Raw genomic sequence first — 23476 nt, 5'->3', positions numbered from 1 at the left:
TTGCATTCATTTGTTTGAATGTGCATCCATTACTTCTGCTGAATATTCCTCAATACAAATAAGCCCAGACCCACTGAAGAGCAACATGTATCTGAGATAATTAATTTTCCTTTGAAAGCCAACTGAAAAGCGAGGGAGTGTACACAGAAACCCTGCCTGGAACAAGCAAAAAATTGTTCATTTAGGTTTTTTTTGGCAGTGGACAAATTGATCAATATTGCCCTAAACAATATGGCCACCTAGGGATATCTGCTTTATTCCTTCGTGTGATTTTGGCCCTGGTAGTTTGGTAATCAATTTAGCATGCTGACTGGCTTTAGCATGCAAATTTTTCCCATAACCGAGGGTGAAACTGGCTAGACTTGTTCTTGCATGTATTTATGCCTTTCTTGATAGGGTGGGATTTTGATATTGATGACAGTACCGTCCATGTTACGGGTCACAAAATTAAATTAATTTACTTAAACATATATATTTTTTTTAAATTACATTTATTTCAGTTGTTAGTACTTGTCTTGTGTCTACAGAATATAAAACAGCCTTGAAGTCAGTTCCATTAATATGTATGATACTTTAGCAGTCTTAATACATAAAATATTTTAAAGGAATAATTTACGGAAGAATACAAATTCTGTGATCATTTACTCACCCTCACATAGTTTCTAACCCATATGGCTTTCTTTTTTCATTGGAATACAAAAGGGAGACGTTTAGTAGAAAATTCACACTGCACACTATACCATATAATGAAAGTGTACAGTTAGCATGAACTGTCACACTCCAAAAAAGAAAAAAGAAAAAAAAAGCACCTACAAATAGTCCATACAACTCTTGTACTATAGCTCGTCTTCTGAAGCCATATTATTTCAGCTTTTTGTGTGTAACAGAGCAACATCGTTATTCACCAAAAATCAAGTATTCTGATATAGCTTTCATACCTAATTCATTTCCACATATTCAAACTTTCTGTAGCAATTGTTCACGTGTCCCATAAGAATTAGTGCTGTCAGTAGATAAAAGGAAAGAAAACAAAACAATATTCATCAATTAACAATTTATTAATATTTTCCAAACAAGCCATCCGCAGTATAAAGATAAAAATGAACTAAAATAGAACCAATTCAAGTAACATTCATTGTTTTGCAAAGTCTAAGTTGGAGGTTGACTAACTGAAAGAACTAGTCCTCACATAGGTTGCATATTCATTGCAATGTCCATTAAATCTCTTAAACTCTCATCCTCCATGTGTCAGAGCGTAAACACCATTATCAAGCAGCACTTGCAAGCAGTGTCTCATTCTGCATTTCCGTGATAGTTAAGACTTAACGTGCTTCTGTGGTAGTTATATTGCGCCTTACAGAGGCTGCATAGTACTTGATTAATGTCACAAGTCCCATCTGGGCTTGTTTTGTACAGCAAATAGAGCAAGAGGTCCTTTCTCCATCGTTTGATCACTGACACGACTGTTGAATGTGTGTTTGTGATGTATGAGCCAGTGTAATGACTCCAGGTGGACACATTGCAAAGGTTCTGCCCTACTTCAATCAGAGTTTATGATGGTTTATGCTTAATTAACAGTAAATGTTAATTACGCTATCTTTGACAGCTCTAGTAAGAAACTGTGACCTTTGGCATCATTGATATCAAACCTGGTGCGACGTCTGTTTACATGAGAGCTGCGACAGAGTGGAGTATTTTTTTTTTTAATTAAAGACTTTCAAGGTTCTTATATGGCTTCAGAAGATTTAAATATAGTGCATGAGTCAAATGGGCTACTTTAATGGCTTGAGAGCCCCTGGTCACTGTATTCTTTCTTTGTACGGATAAAAGGAGCATCAACATTCTGGTAAACATCTCATTTTGTGTTTCACAGAAGAAAGAAAGTCATAAAGGTTTGGGGGTAAATGGTGAACAACAACAAAAATGCAAAATGACAAATGATTATGAACTCTCCCATGAGAGGTTGCCCCATCAGTTCTGATCCACCTGCTTGTTTGTTTTTAGAGATAGTTTGGTGTATTAGACCCTGGTTATGTTCTGTGCAATATGCATGTATATATGTAACATTACTCTCTAATATTGCCCTTTTATATAATCAAATGTGCCCATGCATGCACTGACACAAAATAGTAATGTCACTAATTGATTTTTACTGTATGTACTTGAGATTGCTGACATGCAAAGCTGTCCCAAGCAGCAAGTAAAGAAACCACACTTCATAGCTGTCATTCTGGACTTAGGTGCCCTACTCATTTTTCTCAGGAACCCCGTTTCATTTCACTTCCTTAGATGGAGGCCCGGCGATAATCTGGTAAAAATATGTGTGTCCCTCCCTCCTCCGTGGGAACGACTGATCGAATGGCATGACAAATACTAGCTGTATGCCCAGAGCCAAGGTGGTGCTTGTGTATAGTTGTGCAGGTGTGAATGGCAGAATGATGACAATGCACTGGATGCATGTTAACCCCCACCCCTATGTAATACCTGAGATGGTTTTGAATGAGTTTTCAAACATTCAGGAATTTTGATGAGCCTGTTCCATTTTTGGTGTCAGTTCACATCTGTCAGCATCACTCAACCGTACAGGATGCGCTTCATCTGCGTTTCTCGTCAAAATCATTAGCTTGGCCACGAGCGAGCTCACGCCTCCTGCTTTGTGAATGGCCATGTTCATTCATGCTCCCATGTGTGTGATTGGTCTCTTGCTGAGCAGGACTTCAAAACTGGTGATGTGGGAACAACCTTTTGGCAGGTGCACTGACTGCTCATGTGATCCGGTCTTATGATGATTATGTTCCGTTTAGATCACAGATAGATAAATGCCCCTCTGTTCCACTTCTATGAGAGAGGCTATATATCTATCTAGCTTCCTGTCTGTCTATCTGTCTGTTTGTCTGTCTGTCTTTGTCAGAGATCAGGGTAAATATAGAGAGATGATAATATTTTGAAAAATGTATAATATTATATAATGTAATATAAGAGCAGTTATTTAGACCTAAATCATGTAGATAATCAACTCTTGTAAGATTCTGTCCTCCATAAAGCTTGCTTGAAAGGCAGAACTGCCCTTAGTGCAATTAAAAATTACCCTTAATGATGTCAAGTTCTCACAATATTTTCCAGTGCAATCTGTAGATCTCCTCCAGTGTGGTGTTCTACTCTCTCTGCAGACTGTTTTCATTGGTCCTTTCTTCTGTTAAATACGCAGATCCCTCAGGTCTTGTGTTGTTTCTCATCTGGTCATTATTTGTCAACACTTTTGATACATACGAATTGTGTCTGATACGTTCTCCTTTCATTCTCATTTCAGGCTATATGTCATTGTTGTTGCCAGAAGGCTGTCTGTATTTATTTAGGGGTAATTGGAGGGAGAATCTTGGGGGTAATGAAGTGTATCCACTCGTGGCTGCTCCCCTCCGCGGAGGACTCAGCAGCACAGCAAGCCAGCGCTATATCGCCAAAATGCTTATTTTATACCTAGGTGGACAAACACAATTACAGGCCTCGTCCTCATTGTGGTTGCCCAGGGTTTGAAGCAATCGTGTGTGTGTGTGTGTGTGTGTGTGTCTGTGTCTGTGTCTGTGTCTGTGTCTGTGTGTGTGTGTGTGTGTGTCAGATTGGCTGTTCAGCCGAGCTCGAGGAGGACCTTTCAGTGTCTCGAAAGCCTTTGCACTCCTGCTGTTCTCTTGCCTGGCCCTCTGGAGCGGCCGTATGATTTCACTAACACCTCCGGTATTTAACTCTGTCGTGAAGGAGCGAGCCGGACGCTGTTCATGATTTACATGTCATTTGCTGCCACATATTGTGTGAAATTCAATTGCACACCACAAACTGTAGCCAAGCACCCGTATACTCTCTCTCTCTCTCTCTCTCCCTCCCTGCTTCTATATCCGTCTCTCTCTCTCTCTCTCTCTCTCTCTTTTCTCTCATTTGCTTGTCTCCAAAAAGAGCCCACCTCTTTTGACTTGGGCCAGTAAGCAACCACCAAGCAATACCCAACCTCCCACAAACCACAATGCCCTGCAACCACCCACAAAACCCCTAGCATAGCGGTGGCAATTCTTGCATTCAGTAAATGTTAAAATTTTGAAGTGTGTATCTAAATGCTGTGTTTTCTTAGTATCTCACTCAACTTTTTAGCAAGTGCTCTATTAGCACTCTAAAGAGCTGCTTTAGTTGCATAAGTGTTGTCATCCCTAAGAATGAAGTGAAGGAAGTGCCATTAGTCTGGTCACAAACAACTCAAGAGCCACTTAAGAGACTCTTGACTACTGGGAATACACCTCTTCTGCTTTGACAATTAGAAAGCTCAGGCCTCAGACTTGTAGAACTTTTTAGACTTGAAGAACTTAAAACTGATAGTTTACACAAAAATAAAAAATGTCTATGTATGGATATCCTGAATATTTTATATATTGTATGTTCAATATGTTAAAGGGCACCTATTATGTCATTTAAAATGTTCCTAATATTGTGTGGGAGTCCCCAACAACAGTTCTACATGCATGCAATGACAAAAAACACTTTTGTTGTCTTATAATATGCATTTATGTTTACGTGATTTGCTCACCGACTCCCAAATGATTTGTTCAACGACTAATTTTTCCAAACCCCTCCTTTGCGTGACGCTAATCTGCGGTGATTGGTCAGATGACCCAGTCAGTTGTGATTGGTATACTCTGTGCAGAGATTGTTGGAAACGGAACGCCCATCTCCGCTTTGTAGTAAAAAAATCAAAATCAGAGAAGGAATTTGAGTTGATTTATGTTAGCGATCATAGCCCAAAGTTCGGTGGTAAACACCCAATCAGTTATTGTTTGCGTTAGCCCAACGCATAAACATATTGATAAAGCATTGCATTACTACAAGTTATTGCTCTATTCTTTATGACAACTCCAATAACATCGACAAACATTTCACATATTTCCAAAAAATTTTCATTGGAGACCTAGAAGCTGCGCTGAGCGTAACTTACACAACACACACAAATACTTATTAAGCATGCTAAAAAACACATAAAAGCAACAATTATTAATAATACTTACAGGTTGTGATTCGGAGGAGGAAGCTGATCCAAATAAACTTGGTACTGAACCTTCCTTCAGTATCAACCGGCTCGCGAATCCACACATGAAAGCATTCATGTTCATAAAGCAATCGTCATTAAAATGACGCGAACACAGCACAAGGTTCGGCTATACTTGTGTTGTATAGTTGTAAATGTAAACTCTAGCCACTGATTCTTCACATGCTCGTCCCTGGGCAGTGAAAAAAAGGTCGCTTTTGATATGCACTTCAGAACACAGCGTCTTGTTGTCGACATGATGTTTTCAAGTTTTCCCTGGTGTCTGCGCGCGCAATGAGTGGGCGCGGCCAATTTGATAATTTTTCGTCTTGACGTCACAACAAAAAGGAAAATGACTCATTGGATAAACGATTCATTACATTGACTCAGAGTCGACTCCTACTTTTGAGAGACAATAACTTTTTTTACGGTGAACTTTCATATATAAAACTTTGCAGGATGTTTTTGTTCACTTAAATCTATGTTACACACTACATGAAAGGTAATTTTCAAAATTCCATAATAGGTGCCCTTTAATTTTCTTTCTTTCATTCTTTCTATCTTTCTTTCTCAGTATGCACTCTTTGCCTCTCTTTTGTTTACAGAGAGGATCTACAAGCAGAATAAAGCACATTTTGACCTAACGTAATCATTCTAGACAACTCAGTGTTGTTGGTTAAGGTCAGGCTTGTGACTGGCAAAGTGCAGATTATGGTTCAGTGTGAGAGGGTTACTAACGGCAACACCTTTTCAAGGCTGCAGTATGAAGTCCTCAGTATGCCTCTCTTTGTCCCCACAAGTGCTGTCCTTTTGGCTAAAGGGACTCTTTCTTGTAAAGAGTTACAACCTGTGATGGATTACACCCCCAATTCATTAACACTCTGTGAAGCACTTGAACACACGCTCTCTCTCTCTCTCTCTCTCTCTCTCTCTCTCTCTCTCTCTCTCTCTCTCTCTCTCTCTCGGTCTCTCCAAGTTCCTCTCGTCTTTCCATACACACAGTTCTTCTTTTGTCATGATTTGATCTGCAGCCTCTCCCTGTCAGCCTTGCTAAAGCCAAGCCATCCATACAAACCTTGTCTTTATCTTTTATCTTTATCTTTTTTCCCCTTGTCTTCCTCTGCCCACCTTCTCTCTTTCCTTCTCTCACTGGTGTTCCTCCACCCACATCTTCTTGATAGTTGAAAATACCTGCTGGCTCATTAGCTCCTTCCTCATGGTGCTGCACATGCATAAAGAGCAGTGATGGCTAACAGCAGAGGCCTTTAGCTCACTGTCACACACACAAATGCACACACTCTCATGCACACTTTCCCTAAGCTTGGGGGATGCTCTTATTGGGTTGAGTGATTGAGTTCCAAACCTCCGTTTGTAGTCACATTAAACAGAGTTCCTTTTTTTGTTTTGTAGTTAAGGATTGAATCACCTAGTCGACATGTCAACAATGGAACTTTTTCGTTTTTGGGCCGAAGAGTTCTGTTGCGGAACCGCACAGTTTTGTACTGATTTGGGCTCATTGGCATTGATTGGTTTCTTTTTGCAATTGTGGTGCCACAAAATCAGGACTGACTTACTGGGAAAGTGACCAATCAAGTCCATCCGTGATGCATTTCCACCTGAAAGGTTCTCTTTCTTGAGTATGATTAGCTAACCGTGCCAAGAAATTAGAGCTAGGAATGGTTTGTAAATGCTACTGGAGCCATTACAGTGCTTGTGTCTGTTTGGCACGGTGATAATGTGAAACTGGGGAATTTACATTAAAACAGCATGTTACAAGTGAACTGTGTTTCTGCTATGGATATATGATGTTCTGTGTCCATTTAGATTTGTCCACAATTCTTGTAATCTGCCCTGAAACCAATCAAGTGCACAGTTTATGACAATGCATGCAGTATTATTCTGGCAATGGAGATATTTGTGCTTTCTCCCCCTCATCATCTAAGCTATGTGAGCATTTTCCACACACACACACACACTCCTTCAATTTCAGGTTGAAATGCAAAGACCAGCGGTGTTGCATAGCGAGTGATTTACTTAAAGTAAAAAGTGACCCACAGACTACTTTTTTGGATGACAAGTAAAAACCATGCAAGCCCTAATTCTAGTAGACATAGGAAAAAAAATGTGGCATCGCCTGTCTCTCACACATGCTAGCACGCAGCACACATGTACCCTGGAGTGTTAGCCAGAGGACCGCACCACTCAGCCGATGTGGTCAGGCCTGCAGAGGAAATGGCACAGTAACCCATGGCTGACCTCTCTGCTGCTGCACGTAATGTGTTTAAACTGTGTGTGAACCCCACTTCTGGTTTTGGGGGAAGTGGGTGGGGAGGGAACAGGGATTGGGTTTTTGTTGGGGAGAAAATGGTTAAAGGGGAATACTTTCTCTTCCTAATCTGCATTCTCTGTAATGCCTTTTGAGTTTACGTATGCTCCAGAGAGGAAACATTAAAAATATACTTATGTATTTTGTTACTGTTCATAAATAATATTTATAGTCTGGAAGTCATAGTAAATTTTCGAATTTGTTGAGTGCTGAAAGATGTAGAGATTTATAGCAGTGTTGGTGGAATCATATTGAGCAATTTGATCACCGACAGTACCTAGCAACCTCTTATCTTCTCTTATCTTTTTAGACAGGTCCCAAAATTTCTAATACAACTAATACAGGGCCCTTAAGGATTGTTACTATTTTCAGCAAGGTAGCTTAAGCTGACTGCCTTTTGGGATCAGATCAGAGAAGGGTAATAGTATGTCAGTTCTACATTGTAAGAAGCAGCTCACTGGTCTCAACCAAGGCCACAAGAGGCTGCCCTACCCACAGAACAATACACTGTAAAACAAAAATGTCTGTAGTTTTAATGGTTAAAGACTGTAAAAATGCTACTGTAAAAAACGTAAATTGGTTAAGTAGTTACCGTAAAACTACTAAAAAACTACCGTAAAAACTACTGTGGTTTTATGGTAAAATGTTGTAAAAATTTGTTGTAAGAAGTATGATTTTCCCATATAATTAACAGTAAAAATGTATATTATGTTCAACAAGAGAGTAAACGATAAATTATAAAAAATAAAAAAAAACAGTAATCAGGTGTTCCCAGAATTCCCTGCGTGACCCATTGCATTTCATTATATTTTATGGGAATAGTTTACGTTTTTTTTTTTAAATATCAGTTATGTACTTTGGGGTGTTCTGTGTTATATTTGATGTAGTTTAGTTCATGTTTATTGCATAATTTTAATTTCACCTGTGTTACCCCTGATGGTGTTAAGTTTTTGTGTGAGTGAGTGCTATATATGTTTATTGGTCATTGCTCCTGGAAGGGCCACTATTGATGAACATCATGTCATCATGTGCCCTTCTGTAATTACTTTTTACAGTTTCAGAAGGTTAATATATTAAGTTCATCATTTAATAATATAAACAACGGTACTGCAACGTAAAATATACCATTTGAGGTATACATAATTTTTTTGTTTTGTAAAAAGAAGTTACTGCAGCAACGACTCTCTCTGATTCATGAATTACTTTGTAAATGTCTGAAACCAGTTAGTGGGAAGCTGACTTTAGTGATCTGGGCTAGTAATTTGAAGGACACAAATATGATTTTTGGGTTTGTCTATCACCAGTGTGTGCTTGAGCAAGTAAATTCACCTTGAAGGCCTTTGCACACCGGGGCAATACAATATTGCGAATTACGAATGGCCCTTTCACATTAAATGTGAGGCGAATGATCGCCGTTAACACATTCACGCCTTTACAATAGGTAATGCTAATCTACCCTTTTTTTAAACCTCGGTATGGTAGGTGACACAAAGCACCTTTCAGCTGGTCTGCCCTTCGCCCATCATGTACGAGAAGAAGAACTACTTTTACTTTAAATTTGCAAAACAACCATGAAACTGCTATATGAAAGACAAGCAAGTGATTTCTCAGATGGAAAATAAAACAAATGTATCTACAAGCTGCAGCAACTATGAAAAGTGTGTTATTGATTTGCTCAATGAGAAAGAAAACTTTTAAGACACTTCACAAACTATTTAATTTCACCTGCTGGACAAATTGACTGGCAGTATTATCATGTATACATAGTCTGAGAGATGATTAGAAAGAATTGTGTGAAACAAATTATTAATGGTTAAAACATGTTATCAATTGGAACAATACTGATATGCCACTGCCATGCATACTGCATATATTTGTGCTATGTGTACAGTGGATATAAAAAGTCTTCACACCCCTAAAATGCCAGGTTTTTGTGATGTAAAAGAATGAGACAAAGATAAATCATGTCAGAACTTTTTCCACTTTTAATGTGACCTATAATGTGAACAATTCAATTGAAAAACAAACTAAAATATTTGTGGGGGAAAAATTAAAATTCAAAACCTTACCTGGACAACCTGGTTGCATAAGTGTGCACACCCTCTTATAACTGGGGATGTGGCTGTGTTCAGAATTAACCAATCACATTCAAACTCATAAATAGAAGTCATTACACACCTGTCATCATTTAAAGTGACTCTGATTAATCACAAATAAAGTTCAGCAGTTCTAGTAGGATTTTCCTGACATTTTCTTAGATGCATCTCAGAGCAAAAGCCATGGTCCGCAGAGAGCTTCCAAAGCATCAGAGGGATCTCAATGTTGAAAGATATCAGTCAGGATAAGGGTACAAAAGAATTTCCAAAGCATTAGATATACCATGGAACACAGTGAAGACAGTCATCATCAAGTGGAGAAAATATGGCACAACAGAGACATTACCAAGAACTAGATGTCCCTCCAAAATTGATGAAAAGACGAGAAGAAAACTGGTCAGGGAGGCTTCCAAGAGGCCTACAGCAACATTAAAGGAACTGCAGGAACATCTGGCAAGTACTGGCTGTGTGCTACATGTGACTACCATCTCCCGTATTCTTCATATGAATGGGCTATGGGGTAGGGTGGCAAGACGGAAGCCTTTTCTTACAAAGAAAAACATCCAAGCCCTGCTGAAGTTTGCAAAAACAAACATCAAGTCTCCCAAAAGCATGTAGGAAAAGTGTTATGGTCTGATGAAACCAAGGTTGAACTTTTGGCCATAATTCCAAAAGGTATGTTTGGCGCAAAAACAACAATGCACATCACCCAAAGAACACCATACCCACAGTGAAGCATGGTGGTGGCAGCATGCTTTGGGGCTGTTTTCTTCAGCTGGAACCGGGTCCTTGGTCAGGGTGGAGGGAATTATGAACAGCCACGTCAAGATGTGCCATGCTAATAGACTCCTACCCAAAAAGACTGAGTGCTGTAATAAAATCAAAAGGTGCTTCAACAAAGTATTAGTTTAAGGGTGTGCACACTTATGCAACCAGGTTATTGTGAGTTTTTATTTATTTATTTTTTTTCCCCTCAAAGATTTCAGTTTGTTTTTCAATTCAATTTTTCAAGTTATAGGTCGCATTAAAGCTGGAAAAAGTTCTGACATGATTTATCTTTGTCTCATTCTTTTACATCACAAGAACCTGGCATCTTAACAGGGGTGTGTCGAATTTTGTATCCACTGTACATTTGTTTAAAATCACTGCGTAATGCATTCACCTAATGAACGTTAAAACAAATTAAGTTATTTGGAACAATACCAATTGTATCTTATTGCAATGTATATCTTCTTCTGCTATACATTTGCTAAAAACCAAGCATTTTACGAATTAAACATGACATCTAAACACAATCCGTCTTCAGTCTGACCCATTATTAGGTCTTTACTGTTAATTATAGCACAGTAATAAAGATTTCATAATTTTGTGGAGAATCTAGCACGTTTTAGAAAGTGCACTTCAAGTCACAGCAATGGTATTCATATTATTAATATTTGGCAAAGAAAAACACTTAAGATCTTTTAAAGTTGCTTATTGAAAAGATTGTGATATTAAGGCAAAGATCCCACAATATATACAGTATAATGTTAGAGATATACGAGAACTCGCATAAGATTAAATGCAAAGGAAAAACAATTAAGCAACATTGAATTTGTTATGAAGACAATCAACGTAAGATCACAGAGATTTGTATTTTAGGTGGATCCAAGGCAATTATGTGGTAATATAATTTACATGCTAAGAGCTAAGCTTTTAAGGCATTTAATGCAATTAAAATACACATCATTACTGCTAGTTCAGGATTTGTTCCTCAAGTTACTTCAGCCTGGTTAAAACAGCTTTCTGTGCTTTAGCGCTATCAGTTGTACTGGTTTTGGTAACTGCAGCGGCTACTGACTCATGATCCAAAGCTTATATTTTATTTTTAAAGGAATTTCGTTGCCGGCGAAAAAAAATACAATAAAACAAATCATAAAAACCTCACTTTGTCATCATGCGAATGTTCACTACAGTTGTGAACGGCTTCATAGGATTCAATTGTTTCAACTCATGCTGTTAATTGTGGCGAGAAGTCGTGGACAAAATTCATATATGGTGTGCAAAGGTTTTTAGGTTGCATATGCCTGTACTATCTGCTAAAATGACAACTCAAGCAATGTCAGAACTAATTTCAAGGTCCTTTTGTTCGCAATTGCATGTTTGCAATTATGAGTGATTTGCAACTAAGCTGCATGTCTGAAATTGTCTGAAGGGAGCAACATTTCCTTAGAAACTTTCCAGTTAAATCTGTTTTAGCTAGGAGTTACATAAAATTAACCTATTAGTTCACTTAGCCTCAGAATAAGACACCAATCTTTGAAAAACAACAATGCACAGATTCTGACCTGCTAACCCCATTACACTAAATAGTCACCACTTTTGGTTTTGAATTATTGGTTGCCCCCTGCCTACCTTCAAGAACTGTACACTTCCAGAGTGAGGAAAAGGGCTGGAAAAATCACTCTGGACCCCACTCACCCAGCCCACTACCTATTGAACTGTTGCTTTCTGGCCAGTGCTACAGAGCACTGAGCTCCAGAACCGTCAAGCACAAGAACAGTTTTTTCCCTCAGGTAATCCATCTCATGAACAGTTAAAACTGCCCAATTGAGCAATAATTATGTGCCATACACAGCTTATTCAGTATTTACCCAACATACCCTCTTCCATACCTCATCTGCCATTATATTCCCTTGCACTATCTGTATATAACAGATTTGTATTTGTGTGTGTATATATATATATATATACACACACACACACACATATATACACTGTCATCATATTCAGCCTTCATTTCTCAGCTCAGCCAATTGGATATGAAAGCAGCAATTACACGTGTTTGTCCTCTGCGCCATTTGCACCCCAGAGTACCTCGGTGGCACCTGCCTTGGCATTCATATTCTGCCCAGCCAGTTCGAAAGGGCCCTGTAGCCATCAGCCTGTACAAAATGCCCATTCTTCAGCACCCAAGGTCCATTCGCTTGGCACCTCTCCAAATATGTATGAGCAGAAAGGAGTGACCCCCCATTCCCGACCTCTGCGGTCACTGGCCTAAAGATTAAGAGTGCATCTGACACAGCTGACCACAGGGGGAAATGCAGTGAGAAAGATACTGATTGTGATACACAGATGTGTTTTTCTATTATGTATCCTAGCGTTGTTGGATTTTGAATATGGTGCAGGATATATTATGCTGTTATTTTTTTTTATACTGCAAAAGTGAGAAAATTATGATTATTGTAGTACAGATGCAAAAAGTTCTACTTCCCATTATTTCATGTCTGAATGGTTCCAGTATTATGTAGCCAGCAAATTGTGTATGTTCCTTGGAAATAAAGCTGAATTGTCGAGCTTTACATTTTGGTACTTGTTTTAACATCATTAAGTAAAAAGACTCACCATGCATGAGAAATTGTAAATGGAAGTTTGCCAAAAAAGTGTACATATATGTTCTATCAGCCCTGATGGCTGTCAAATAAATATCGTTGTAAAGCAGTTCAATGGAAAAGGAGGAGGCGAGAACAGGCTTGACGATATAGTGACAATAATAATAGTAATTATTAATAGTAAGTAAATAGTAATAGCAAAATTATAGTTTTAATGATAAACTTAAACAAAAGACACACACACACACACACACACACACACACACACACACATGAAGGACATGTACGTAAACGATCTGTCTCTCGTCACACGACCGTCCGCAACAAGCCTTTATCCCTCTCGTAGGCTTAATTAGCCTGATAAGGGACCGGGTGTGTATAATCACAACCTGGCTCCGCCCTGTCACAATCGTATTCTAATAATACATATTATCCACTACGTGTGAGCTATAGTTCGCATTTAGTTCAAATCCAAATGGATGTGAGACCTAATAGATGAGTTGATGTTACAGCACATGATTCTCCTTTAACATAGATGTCAGACATGAGGTTTAGCATGTTTTGGACACCTCTTTTGGTCACCATAATTGTATTTGATTGTTTAGGATTTTGTTAAGTATGAAAGTACAGTGTTGAATGGTATAAAAACAGAGAAGAACCTTGTTGCCTTGAAATCAACTTGTGTTTTGCTCAGTACAGTTTTACTTCTTAAAGATTCAAACAATGCCTGTTCCTTGTATTGTATTGCTCTCAATGCCTTATGGTAGGTAATTGTACTTTATGCTAAACTTTCAGGAGGTGTGAAAGTTCCATACAGTGGGATGGTGGTCGACTTAGAATCATATTACGCTTGTCATAGTGAAAGAGGAAAACTAGGGTTCATGAGTGCTCTTTTTGAGGTTTAACAGTTCCCGTTACACCAAGCTAGTCCCCCAGTAATTTCTCCAGTTTCCCTTAAACAATGATGTCCATCTGAAAAAAACTTATCAACATTAACAGTTTAAATGTGAGAAGTATATTGCCCTGGAAAAATTGTAACCCCAACTGAAAAGTTGCTAGACATGTCCAATGTTATTTCAAGGAAAGATTTTGACAAGTTTAAGCGACGGTTCGTGCTTGGATGCTTCATTTAACATATTGCTTATGGAATGCAGAGCTTGGTGGATAATTTAAAAATGCTGTTACTGTGAAACCAAAGGCAAAATATTTATACCTGGTAAGTTGTGGCCACAAGTGTTGATAGTTATGCATATACTGTACATGCAGTAACATTACAATTCTGTTTCACATTTTACAATTAAAATCAATCAAGTGCTTCAAACTAGTTGCAAAAATTGTTTGTTGCAAATGTGTGTTTTTTTTTTTTAACTCAACACTTTGGGTTAAGGTGGAAAAAGCTATTTTAACTATTTAATTGTACACATACCCTTTTTCTCCTTTTTTCAGGTTAATAAAGCTAAATGACAAAAAAATTGTTATATCAAAAAAGTAAGGCTTTTACTTAGGTCAAATCTCCTCCAATTCAAATACTAAATAAGCATTATTGGCATGCATTCTCCTCTGACATTTGTGGTTATTCTTCACAAGTGCCAATACAACCAACGGCTACTAGCTGGAGGGCTTTAAAGCTATTATCAGCATAAGGTTTTGTTTGGCATAAGTAACCCTCTTAAGGAAAGTCACTGTTAATGTTCCCCTCAAGAGCCTCTTGAAAATCTCTTGAAATCTTTTAAACTGATTTTGCTCAAGTGAGCTGTTGGCTGAAATTGTTGTTGCTATTTGCATAACATACTTAAAGCAAATTAACTAAGCACTTCATTACAACGAGGGCCTCTTAATAATCCACTGATCCTAATAATGATCCTAGAGATGGAATTCTATGTTTAAATCAAGTTAATTCATTATTTGAGCCCTTATACAGTAGTCCACTGTATGATCAAATATTTGTCAGGTTCTCTTAGTCACGCCATCTAATATTGATTGGTCTAGTCTGCCTTGGGGCTCAGGGTTGCATGTGAATAGATGATTATGATGGTTACATGCTTTATCCCTGGGCTTTTTGGTGGACGATGTGCATCTGTATGACACAAAATTTCAATGTAATTTCTCTTCCACCCTTACTCAGAGGAAAAGGTATTGGATCTTTTCAGCAAAGTATATACAGATGACTTGAATGACTTTAGGACAGGGATCGCAGCATGAATTCTGGATCTATAGAAGATATAGTGTGTGTAGAGGTGGGCTTTCTGTAGATGTGGGCTCTTCTTTTGGCCACTTGCTTGGAAAACTGTGTAGAATCTCCTTTAATTATTACTCTTTCCTAGTTTTCCTGGTTTTCATGGTTCATCTTTTCCTTGCCCACTCCTCCTTTTAAGTCCTAAAAGTTCATAATCTGTAGTTTACCTCTTCTGTTCTTTAAAATTCCTCCTGATAATCTTAGACTTTTTGATCCTGGGTGTCTCCTAAACTGGGTGCATCCTAGCCTTGAGGGTTTCAGAGAGGAAGGATGTGGAGCTCTTAAAGGCGTGTGGAATAAACTCAGTGAAATTACGGTGCGCTGAGCTTCCGATGACTTAACCTTTCAGGAACATGACTTGGCTATGGTTCCAAACAATAGGAGCTTTAAAAAACCATTGTTTGGTATGAGATAAACATCAGCCTCAGGATAAAGGTCATTTTAATCGAGGCTGCTGAAGAGATGAGAATGGTAGTTGCAGGTATCTTTTGCTAGTAGCTTTTTACATACTGCACAGAACTTGTATTCATCACACACCTGACTACCCTTGACACGGAGTGCGTGTACAACTTGCACTGAGCTCCCCTCATTAGTGTCTTTAGCACAAGCCTTTTGCATAACTCATTGCCTTGTTAGAGATTAGTACCCATGTAGGCCAATTTGCTGTAATAAAATGCTTGATTCTAATGAATGTACTCCAAGCCATAGTTTACACACAAACCTTTCTCCTGAACTGCCAAAAAGCCTTCGTCTTCCTGAAGGGGTTTTTAGCGGCACGCTAACAGTTACACCTCTCGGACCATTTAAGGTGCATGGCCAAGCGTCTAATGCGATTTGTGTTCACACACTCTGTTTCGTCTGTCTGCAAACATGGACTAGGATGTTTCTTTTTGTTTGTTTTTTTTACTGTCTCAGTCTGCAGGTTGTCACTGCAGTGGCTGGAAGTTAAATCAGGCATCTCTAGCTAAAAGTGGTTAATACTGGGATCAGTTCTCTTACTATAAAAAATTTATTCTGTATGTTCAATGTGTTGTATCCCAGTGTTGGAGAGTAATTAACTTGTAGCACTTTGGGCTAGGGAAAAATATCGATTTCATTATTAATCTCAATCTTCATTTGAAAAATTCCAATATTGCGACATTTGTCTGGGGACATTAAACTGTTGTTGTAGAAAACAAACCCAGATGGGACTTGAAACAAAAATCAAGAACTTTGTAGCCTCTGTAGGGCACAATTTAATTACCACAGAACTACGTCACCAAAACGTCAAAACATACGATACATATCACTGATGAGGGACAGCTGCATCTAGCTAGCTTTTTGGAGTTTTCCCATAGTTAAATAATTTAAACTTTGAACCTATTGCTTCTGGCCTTTTGAAGCATCGGCTAATGATAACTGGACAACTCAGATAAGTTGTAATTACATTGGCAGTGCCACGGCTGAGAGCCAAACAAGAAATCTAGAATTCAAAGCAGCATTTGATTCTGGTGTTGATGCCCTGATGCAAAACTTGAATGCGTCTTCAAAAAATGCTATAGATAAAAAGGGATAGCCACAGACTGCTGGACTACAAATATTGTGGAGGATGAAAGTTTGAGATTTAATGAGCATTGCAATGAATATGTAACCTATTTGGGTAGTTCTTTTAATCAGTCAAACTCCCACTTGTTAAACTGCTAAATGTTTAATGGTACTTGAATTGGTGGAAAAATTGGTGAATTACACTGCAAGGATTTGTTTGGAAAATTTTTATAAAGCATTATTGTTACATATTGTTTTTTTTGTGTGTTTTTTTTTTTACCTATGAACGAAATAAATGCATTTTGGCCTGAAAAGGTGTAAATAGAGTAAAATCTCAGTGTGATTAATCATGTTTAACTATGGAAACTTGTCCGATTAATCACGATTTAAAATGTATTATGACTGACACACACACACATATACAGTATACAAATATATATATATATATTACACAGTGCATTCTGAAATTTTTGACCCCTTAATTTTTTTCACATTTCGTTATGTTGCAGTCTTATCAAGTTAAGTGGTTTTTATGCTAAAATGCTCTAAATCTGTACCCAATACCTCATAATGACAAAGCAAAAACTAGATTTTTGATAACTTTTTTTGTAACTTTTTTTCAAATGTATTACGAAATAAAACACTGAAATATCACATTGACATTATTATTCAGATCCTTAACTCAGTACTTAGTTGAAGCACTTTGGCAGCGATTACAGCCTCAAGTATTTTTGGGTATGATGTGACAAGCTTTGTGGTTTCTCCCATCTCCACACATGATCACTGGAGTCTCCAATCAGAGTTACTATCTTGTTCTTGTCCACCTCTCTTACCAAGGCTCTTCTCCCCCGATTGCTCAGTTTGGCCGTGCGGCCAGCTCTAGGAAGAGTCCTGGTTGTTCCAAATTTCTTCCATTTAAGAATTATGGAGGTCACTGTGCTCTTGGGAACCATCAGTGCAGCCGAAATTATTTGTAGCCTTCCCCAGATCTGTACCTTGACACAATCCTGTCTCTGAGCCCTGCAGGCAGTTCCTTTGACATCATGGCTTGGTCTTTGCTCTGATTTGCATTTTCAGCTGTAGATCTTATATAGACAGGTGTGTGCAGTTCCGATCATTGGAATTTGCTACAGGTGTACTCCTTATGTCAATGTGATATTTAATTAATTTCTTTTTAATACATTTTCAAAGTTATCAAAAATCAGTTTTTTGCTTTGTCATTTTGGGTTATGGTGTGTAGATTGATGTGAAAAAAATAAGTTAAAGCATTTTAGCAGAAGGCTGCAACCTAACAAAATGTGAAAAAATGAAGGGGTCTGAATACTTTCTGAATGCTGTGGGGGGGTATAGATTTTGCTCTTATGGAAAGAAATTGTTACTTTTGTTCACCAAAGTGGCATTCAACTGATCTCAATGTATAGTCAGAACATTAATAATGTGAAAAATTACTATTACAATCTGAATTTTTTTCAGTTTCTTTGAAACTACTTCAAAGAGTTCTCGCCAATAAAATCCTCCATGTGCAGTAATGACAGCTTTGCAGATCTTTGGCATTCTAGCTGTCTGTTTGTCCAGATACCCAGGTGACATTTCACCCCACGCTTCCTGTACCACATGCCATAGATGTGGCTGTCTTGTCGGGCACTTCTCACGCATCTTACAGTCTAGCTGATCCCACAAAAGCTCAATGGGGTTAAGATCCATAACACTCTTTTCCAATTATCTGTTGTTCAATGTCTGTGTTGCTTCGCCCACTCTAACCTTTTCTTTTTTCAAAATTAGCTTTTTCTTTGCAGTTCTTCCCATAAGGCCTGCGTCTTGGGTCCTGAGTCTTCTCTTTACTGTTGTACATGAAACAGGTGTTGAGCAGGTAGAATTCAATGAAGCTGTCAGCTGAGGACATGTGAGGCGTCTATTTCTCTAACTAAAGACTCTGATGCACTTATCCTCTTGTTTAGTTGTACATCTGACCTTCCACATCTCTTTCTGTCCTTGTTAGAGCCAGTTGTCCTTTGTCTTTGAAGACTGTAGTGTACACCTTTGTATGAAATCTTCCATTTTTGGCAATTTCAAGCATTGTATAACCTTCATTTCTCAAAACAATGATTGACTGATGAGACATTCCAGTGCATACTGTGGAAACTCAAACACAATGTTAAGCTTCATTTAACGAAACAAATTTCTTTCAGCTCTGTTTTATATAATGGCAAGTGATTTTCTAGTACCAAATTAGCAGTTTATCATGATTTTTGAAGGATAAGGTTTCAGAGTGATGGCTGCTGGAAATGGGGCCTGTCTAGATTTGATCAAAAAGGACTTTTTTCATATAGTGATGGTGCTGTTTTTTACTGACTATACTTTGTGATCAGTTGAATGCTGCTTTGGTGAATTTAAGAACCAATTTCCTTCAGAAACAGATACATTTGTACATTAATCCAAACTTTTGGCCGTGTGTGTGTGTATTTTTTTTTTTTTTTATTATTTTTTTTTCACATTTTAGAATAATAGTAAAGTCATCAAAACTATGGAATAACATAAATTGAATTGTGGGAATTCTGTTTTGACTAAACAAAATCGAAAATATATCAAAACTGTGTTATGTTTTAGCATCTTCAAAGTAGTCACCCTTTGCCTAGAATTTGCAGACAGCAACTTTGGTTTCTTTTCTTTATTATTTGGTCCAAGTCATCAATTTCCAAAACTTTTTTTTATATTACATTAATTTTTTTTAATGAAATAAATGAATATGGTGGCACAATTATATTTTTGTCTACAAAACTAATTTAAAAAATTTAAGCATACACCTTAAGATCAAAAGATTTTTAAGATCATGAGAAACATTTCAGTCAAGTGTTTCAAAACTTTTAACCGGTAGTGTACATGTATATACACATGTACCGTACACATACACCATGGTACCATCACAGTACTTTTTTGTATGGTTTGCTTTCCAATGTAGCTTTATCACCTGCCTCACACAGTGTTTCTCAGCCACCTTCTTACATTTCTTTCTCTTTCACAGAGACTGCATTTGCCTCCAGACCTGTCAGAGACGGTGAGTCGAGTGAGTAAATCAGAACTGGCAGCAGGATGTTGTACCACTGCCACAGGCAACAAGCACCTAGATTTCTAGCGTTTTCCCTCCCTCCTGTACCCTTCCTCTTTTCAATTCCCAACACAGTGATGTTCAAGGGCGGAAGAGCAACACTTCACTAGTACTAGGTTATGGTCACAGCTGTATTGACATGGTTACCATGATTCCTTGTCTTAAAACGGCACATTGTTTAGTAAATACACAACATGGGGAAGGATGCATGTCCCAATGGTAACTTGGTGGCATGCAGAACTACAAAGACCTGTTGCTATCTTTGGGAGCATGAGCATGAGCTGTGTCTGGCTTGCTGATGTTCATTAGCTTGTTGGCTAATAAATATATGCTGTCAATAAATGTTCTAAAATTGCTACAAAAATTGCTGTCATGGTTTTTCTTGATTCATTTAATTTTACAGGTTGAATACAAGTTAAACTTTATTGATATTATCTGATGCCTGATGTCATATACTGCAGAAAAAAAACAACAAAAATCCTTAATAGTTATGTGCTTACAGTGTAAGTCTATGGGACAGTGTGAAACAAGTGCCACATAGACTTCCAATTTCATAATTTTTTTATTTTGAAAACATTGATTATACAGGTACTTGAAGTCATTTGTCATTTATTTGGTTCTTTTCACTGGACAAATAAAGAATCTATGTCTTCACATTGTTCTCAGTCTCCCAACAGATGGTTGCCAGTGAGTTAGAACTCTTAAACTCAGAGATGAGAGACACTGGTGCAAATCTGTGAGGCCATCATAGCTCATCAGGGCAGCTACACACAGTCTTTGTGTTTTTATGACAGGTCCATGGAGATGAATTAGGTCAGAGGTTGTCATGGAAATATATTCAAATACAAGACTGGAGATTTGGACAGTAGCTGTTATACATATATATTCTTGATATGTACAATTTTCTTAAGACAGTATCTTCCAAGGTCCAAATTAAGATGTAATAATTTGCCATGTTATTACAGTATAATAAGAGCTTGTTTTGCATTTGTAATATTCAGATTTACATTTCAGCTGACTTGACCTTGCTTGACTTTGCTTGAAATGTATTTGTAATGAAACAAAATCCCATCATGCACAAATTATTCATTTTTGTGTTTAATAAATCTGCTTGTGACTGCATGAATTTATGAGACCGACATGTTAAGTGTGTTCATATGCACACATAATTTTTTCATAGTCTTGTTTTCATTATCTGTAAACTGATGTAGCCGATTTAGCTTTTTTGGGGGACCTCAATTTATTTTGAAATGTTGTAGAAGTGATATTGGCAGACTCAGATCCAATTCTCTTTTAGTGTTTCTGACACATAACATGTCTTTTATTTTTATTTATTTTTTTCAACATCAACAATTTAGTTTAAAATGTATATCTGTAAGAGAAAGTGCCATTTAGGGGCTTTATTTTGAATTAATTTATTTACTCTATTATTTATTTAAATTAACAAAATGTTATCACAGTTGCTTTTATTATTCTTATTGTAGTAGTATTATATATTTTTAGATACAGTTCACTAAAAAAAGTCCTGTGGCATGATTTATTTATTTTTTTCAAAAGTACAATTAGTTAATGTGTTTTTTTCGATTAAACTTTTAAACAGCATTTTGCTAATTTGTTTGTATTTATTATATATGCAGTTTTTTTTTTTTTTTTTTACCATATTTATTAAAAAAACTACATGGAATAGTTTTATTTGTAATAATTCATTTGTCACATTGAAGGATCATTTCAAATGAACTAGTGAAGGCAAAAATGTTGGAAAGTTGCATGGCCTAAATTATACACTTTCCACCACAAATCCTTAAACATTTTAGTTCAATTTATTGTTAATCTTATTTATAGCAAATCTATGTAAAATATAAATATACATTGATATAAAATCTTGATGTTGATTAAAAAGAAAGATCATGGACATGTTATTTGTCAACTGTTCAATACTGAAAACTCTTCTTGGTCATCCGATGAAGAGCATGTAGCTTGAAATGTCACGTTTTTGCCACTTGATAAGCTTTTTAAATTGATTTGGGAGTAACTTTGGTGTGTGTTTTCATCTGTATATTTTCTAGTCATGTACCTGCATCAAAAAAACAAATTTAAAAATGGAGGTGCAGGTTTTCCATGATTTTTGACTCTTGTTGGTAGTGAAATATAACAGTTCTGTCCCAGTATTTAAACACCCCAATATTTCCTTGCAGATCTTTAGTTGTATTTCAAGATTCCTGCAGTGTTTCACTTTCATTGCTTTCTCACTGCTGTTTATGCGGGTGTATGTGGGTGTCTGAGAGAAACAGTGTGAAGTTGTCCTAAAATCCCACAGGACACTACCTGACCCAGCTATCACCAGGACCAACCTACGACCCCCTAAACTCTTCCACACGGACACTTTCTGTCTGTCCCTTCCCTGCTGAGACAGCAAGTGAAGCAAATAACTCATTCTGCCACACAATCACTTCATTTCTCCCTCCGCTCACTCTAGGCATGCTCGGGCCACTTTATTCTCTTCGTTTTCTTCCCTCTGTCCTCCCCCCATGCTCACTTGCTCCCCCCCCCCCCCTTCCTTTGAGACCATCGCAACTACCAAAACAAGAGCTGGCAGTGCTCAATGGCATAGGCCTTTTCCATTGTGGTGTGTTTTTGTGATGTCTGAGTTGTGTGGAGTCGGCTGGTGTCTTTGTTCACAAGCTCTTTGGTGGTTATGAGGTATTTGGAGAGAGTGGTTGTTGTGTGTTGTGTCATTACATTTACTAATGGGTAGTTTGTGGTAATTAGGATTGCTTGAATAAGCCAACCTACTGATATACTATTTAAACTTAATATTTTTATTCTTCTACTGAGACAAACATTTCTAACACTTACTCCTCCTAGAGCTTTCAAGCTACATACACCAAACCTTCAGACTGATCTAAAATAGTGTGCTATATCTTTTCTAACTGATCAGACATACGGTTTCCCACAGCGGATGATCAAAAATCAGAAAAATCCCATTCACTTACATTGAATAGTCATGGCTCATCTGAATATTCCATCAAACTATTCAAAAACTGTCCAAATTCAAATCTGAGCCACCAACACAAGGCTTTAACATGCTTTAGGCTGCTCGTCTATCAGATCTCTTTTAATATGCTTTGGGCCACTATATTGAATCTTTATTTCTATCAAATTCACTCTGAATGACTGTTTTTACAATATTGCCATATCAATACAACTATTTCTATCTGTCTCTATCTCTATCATTCTATTTGTCCTTTTTGCCTCCCTCTCTCTCTCTGTCTGTCTGTCTGTCTGTCTGTTTATCAATCTATCTATCATTTAGTGCACCCTAGCAACCAAAACCCATGACTTCCGTTAAAATAAGCTTAGATGGATATCTTCGGATCACCCTGGTAACTGGCTAACAACCAAATTGGGTTACCCTAGCAACCAATTAGCAAAACACATGTCTCTGCAGCAGAACATCGTAGAGACTTCCAAATAGGGTCATTTAACTCAGGGTAGCAAGGAGCCTTTTTAGTATCAACATGGTAACTGCCTAGCAACCAGATGGGGTTACCCTAGCAACCAAGTAACAAATCATATATCTATGCACCAGAACATAGTAGAGGCTTCCAGTGTCGTTCATTTGACTCAGGGTAGCAAGAAACCTTTTGAGTATCATCTTGATAACTGCCTAGCATCCAGATGGGGTTACCCTAGCAACCATGTAACAAAACATATATCTCTGCACTAGAACATCGTAGAGACTTCCGTGTTGG

General features: G+C 37.6%; 1 protein-coding gene across 1 annotated transcript in view; it reads left to right on the top strand.

Moving 5' to 3' along the window:
- Positions 1–20074, top strand: part of elp4 (elongator acetyltransferase complex subunit 4) — a 90944-nt gene extending 70870 nt beyond the window's left edge. Inside the window, exon 10 of the mRNA XM_052152398.1 lies at positions 19641–20074. Within this exon, the coding sequence (XP_052008358.1) occupies positions 19641–19751 (111 nt within the window). The 3' untranslated portion in view covers positions 19752–20074. The remainder of the gene's footprint in view (positions 1–19640) is intronic.
- Positions 20075–23476: the final 3402 nt, after the last annotated feature.

Source organism: Xyrauchen texanus, chromosome 2 (genome assembly GCF_025860055.1).
Source record: "Xyrauchen texanus isolate HMW12.3.18 chromosome 2, RBS_HiC_50CHRs, whole genome shotgun sequence".
Taxonomy (NCBI): Eukaryota; Metazoa; Chordata; class Actinopteri; order Cypriniformes; family Catostomidae; genus Xyrauchen; species Xyrauchen texanus.
This window is presented reverse-complemented; position numbering and strand designations above follow the sequence as displayed.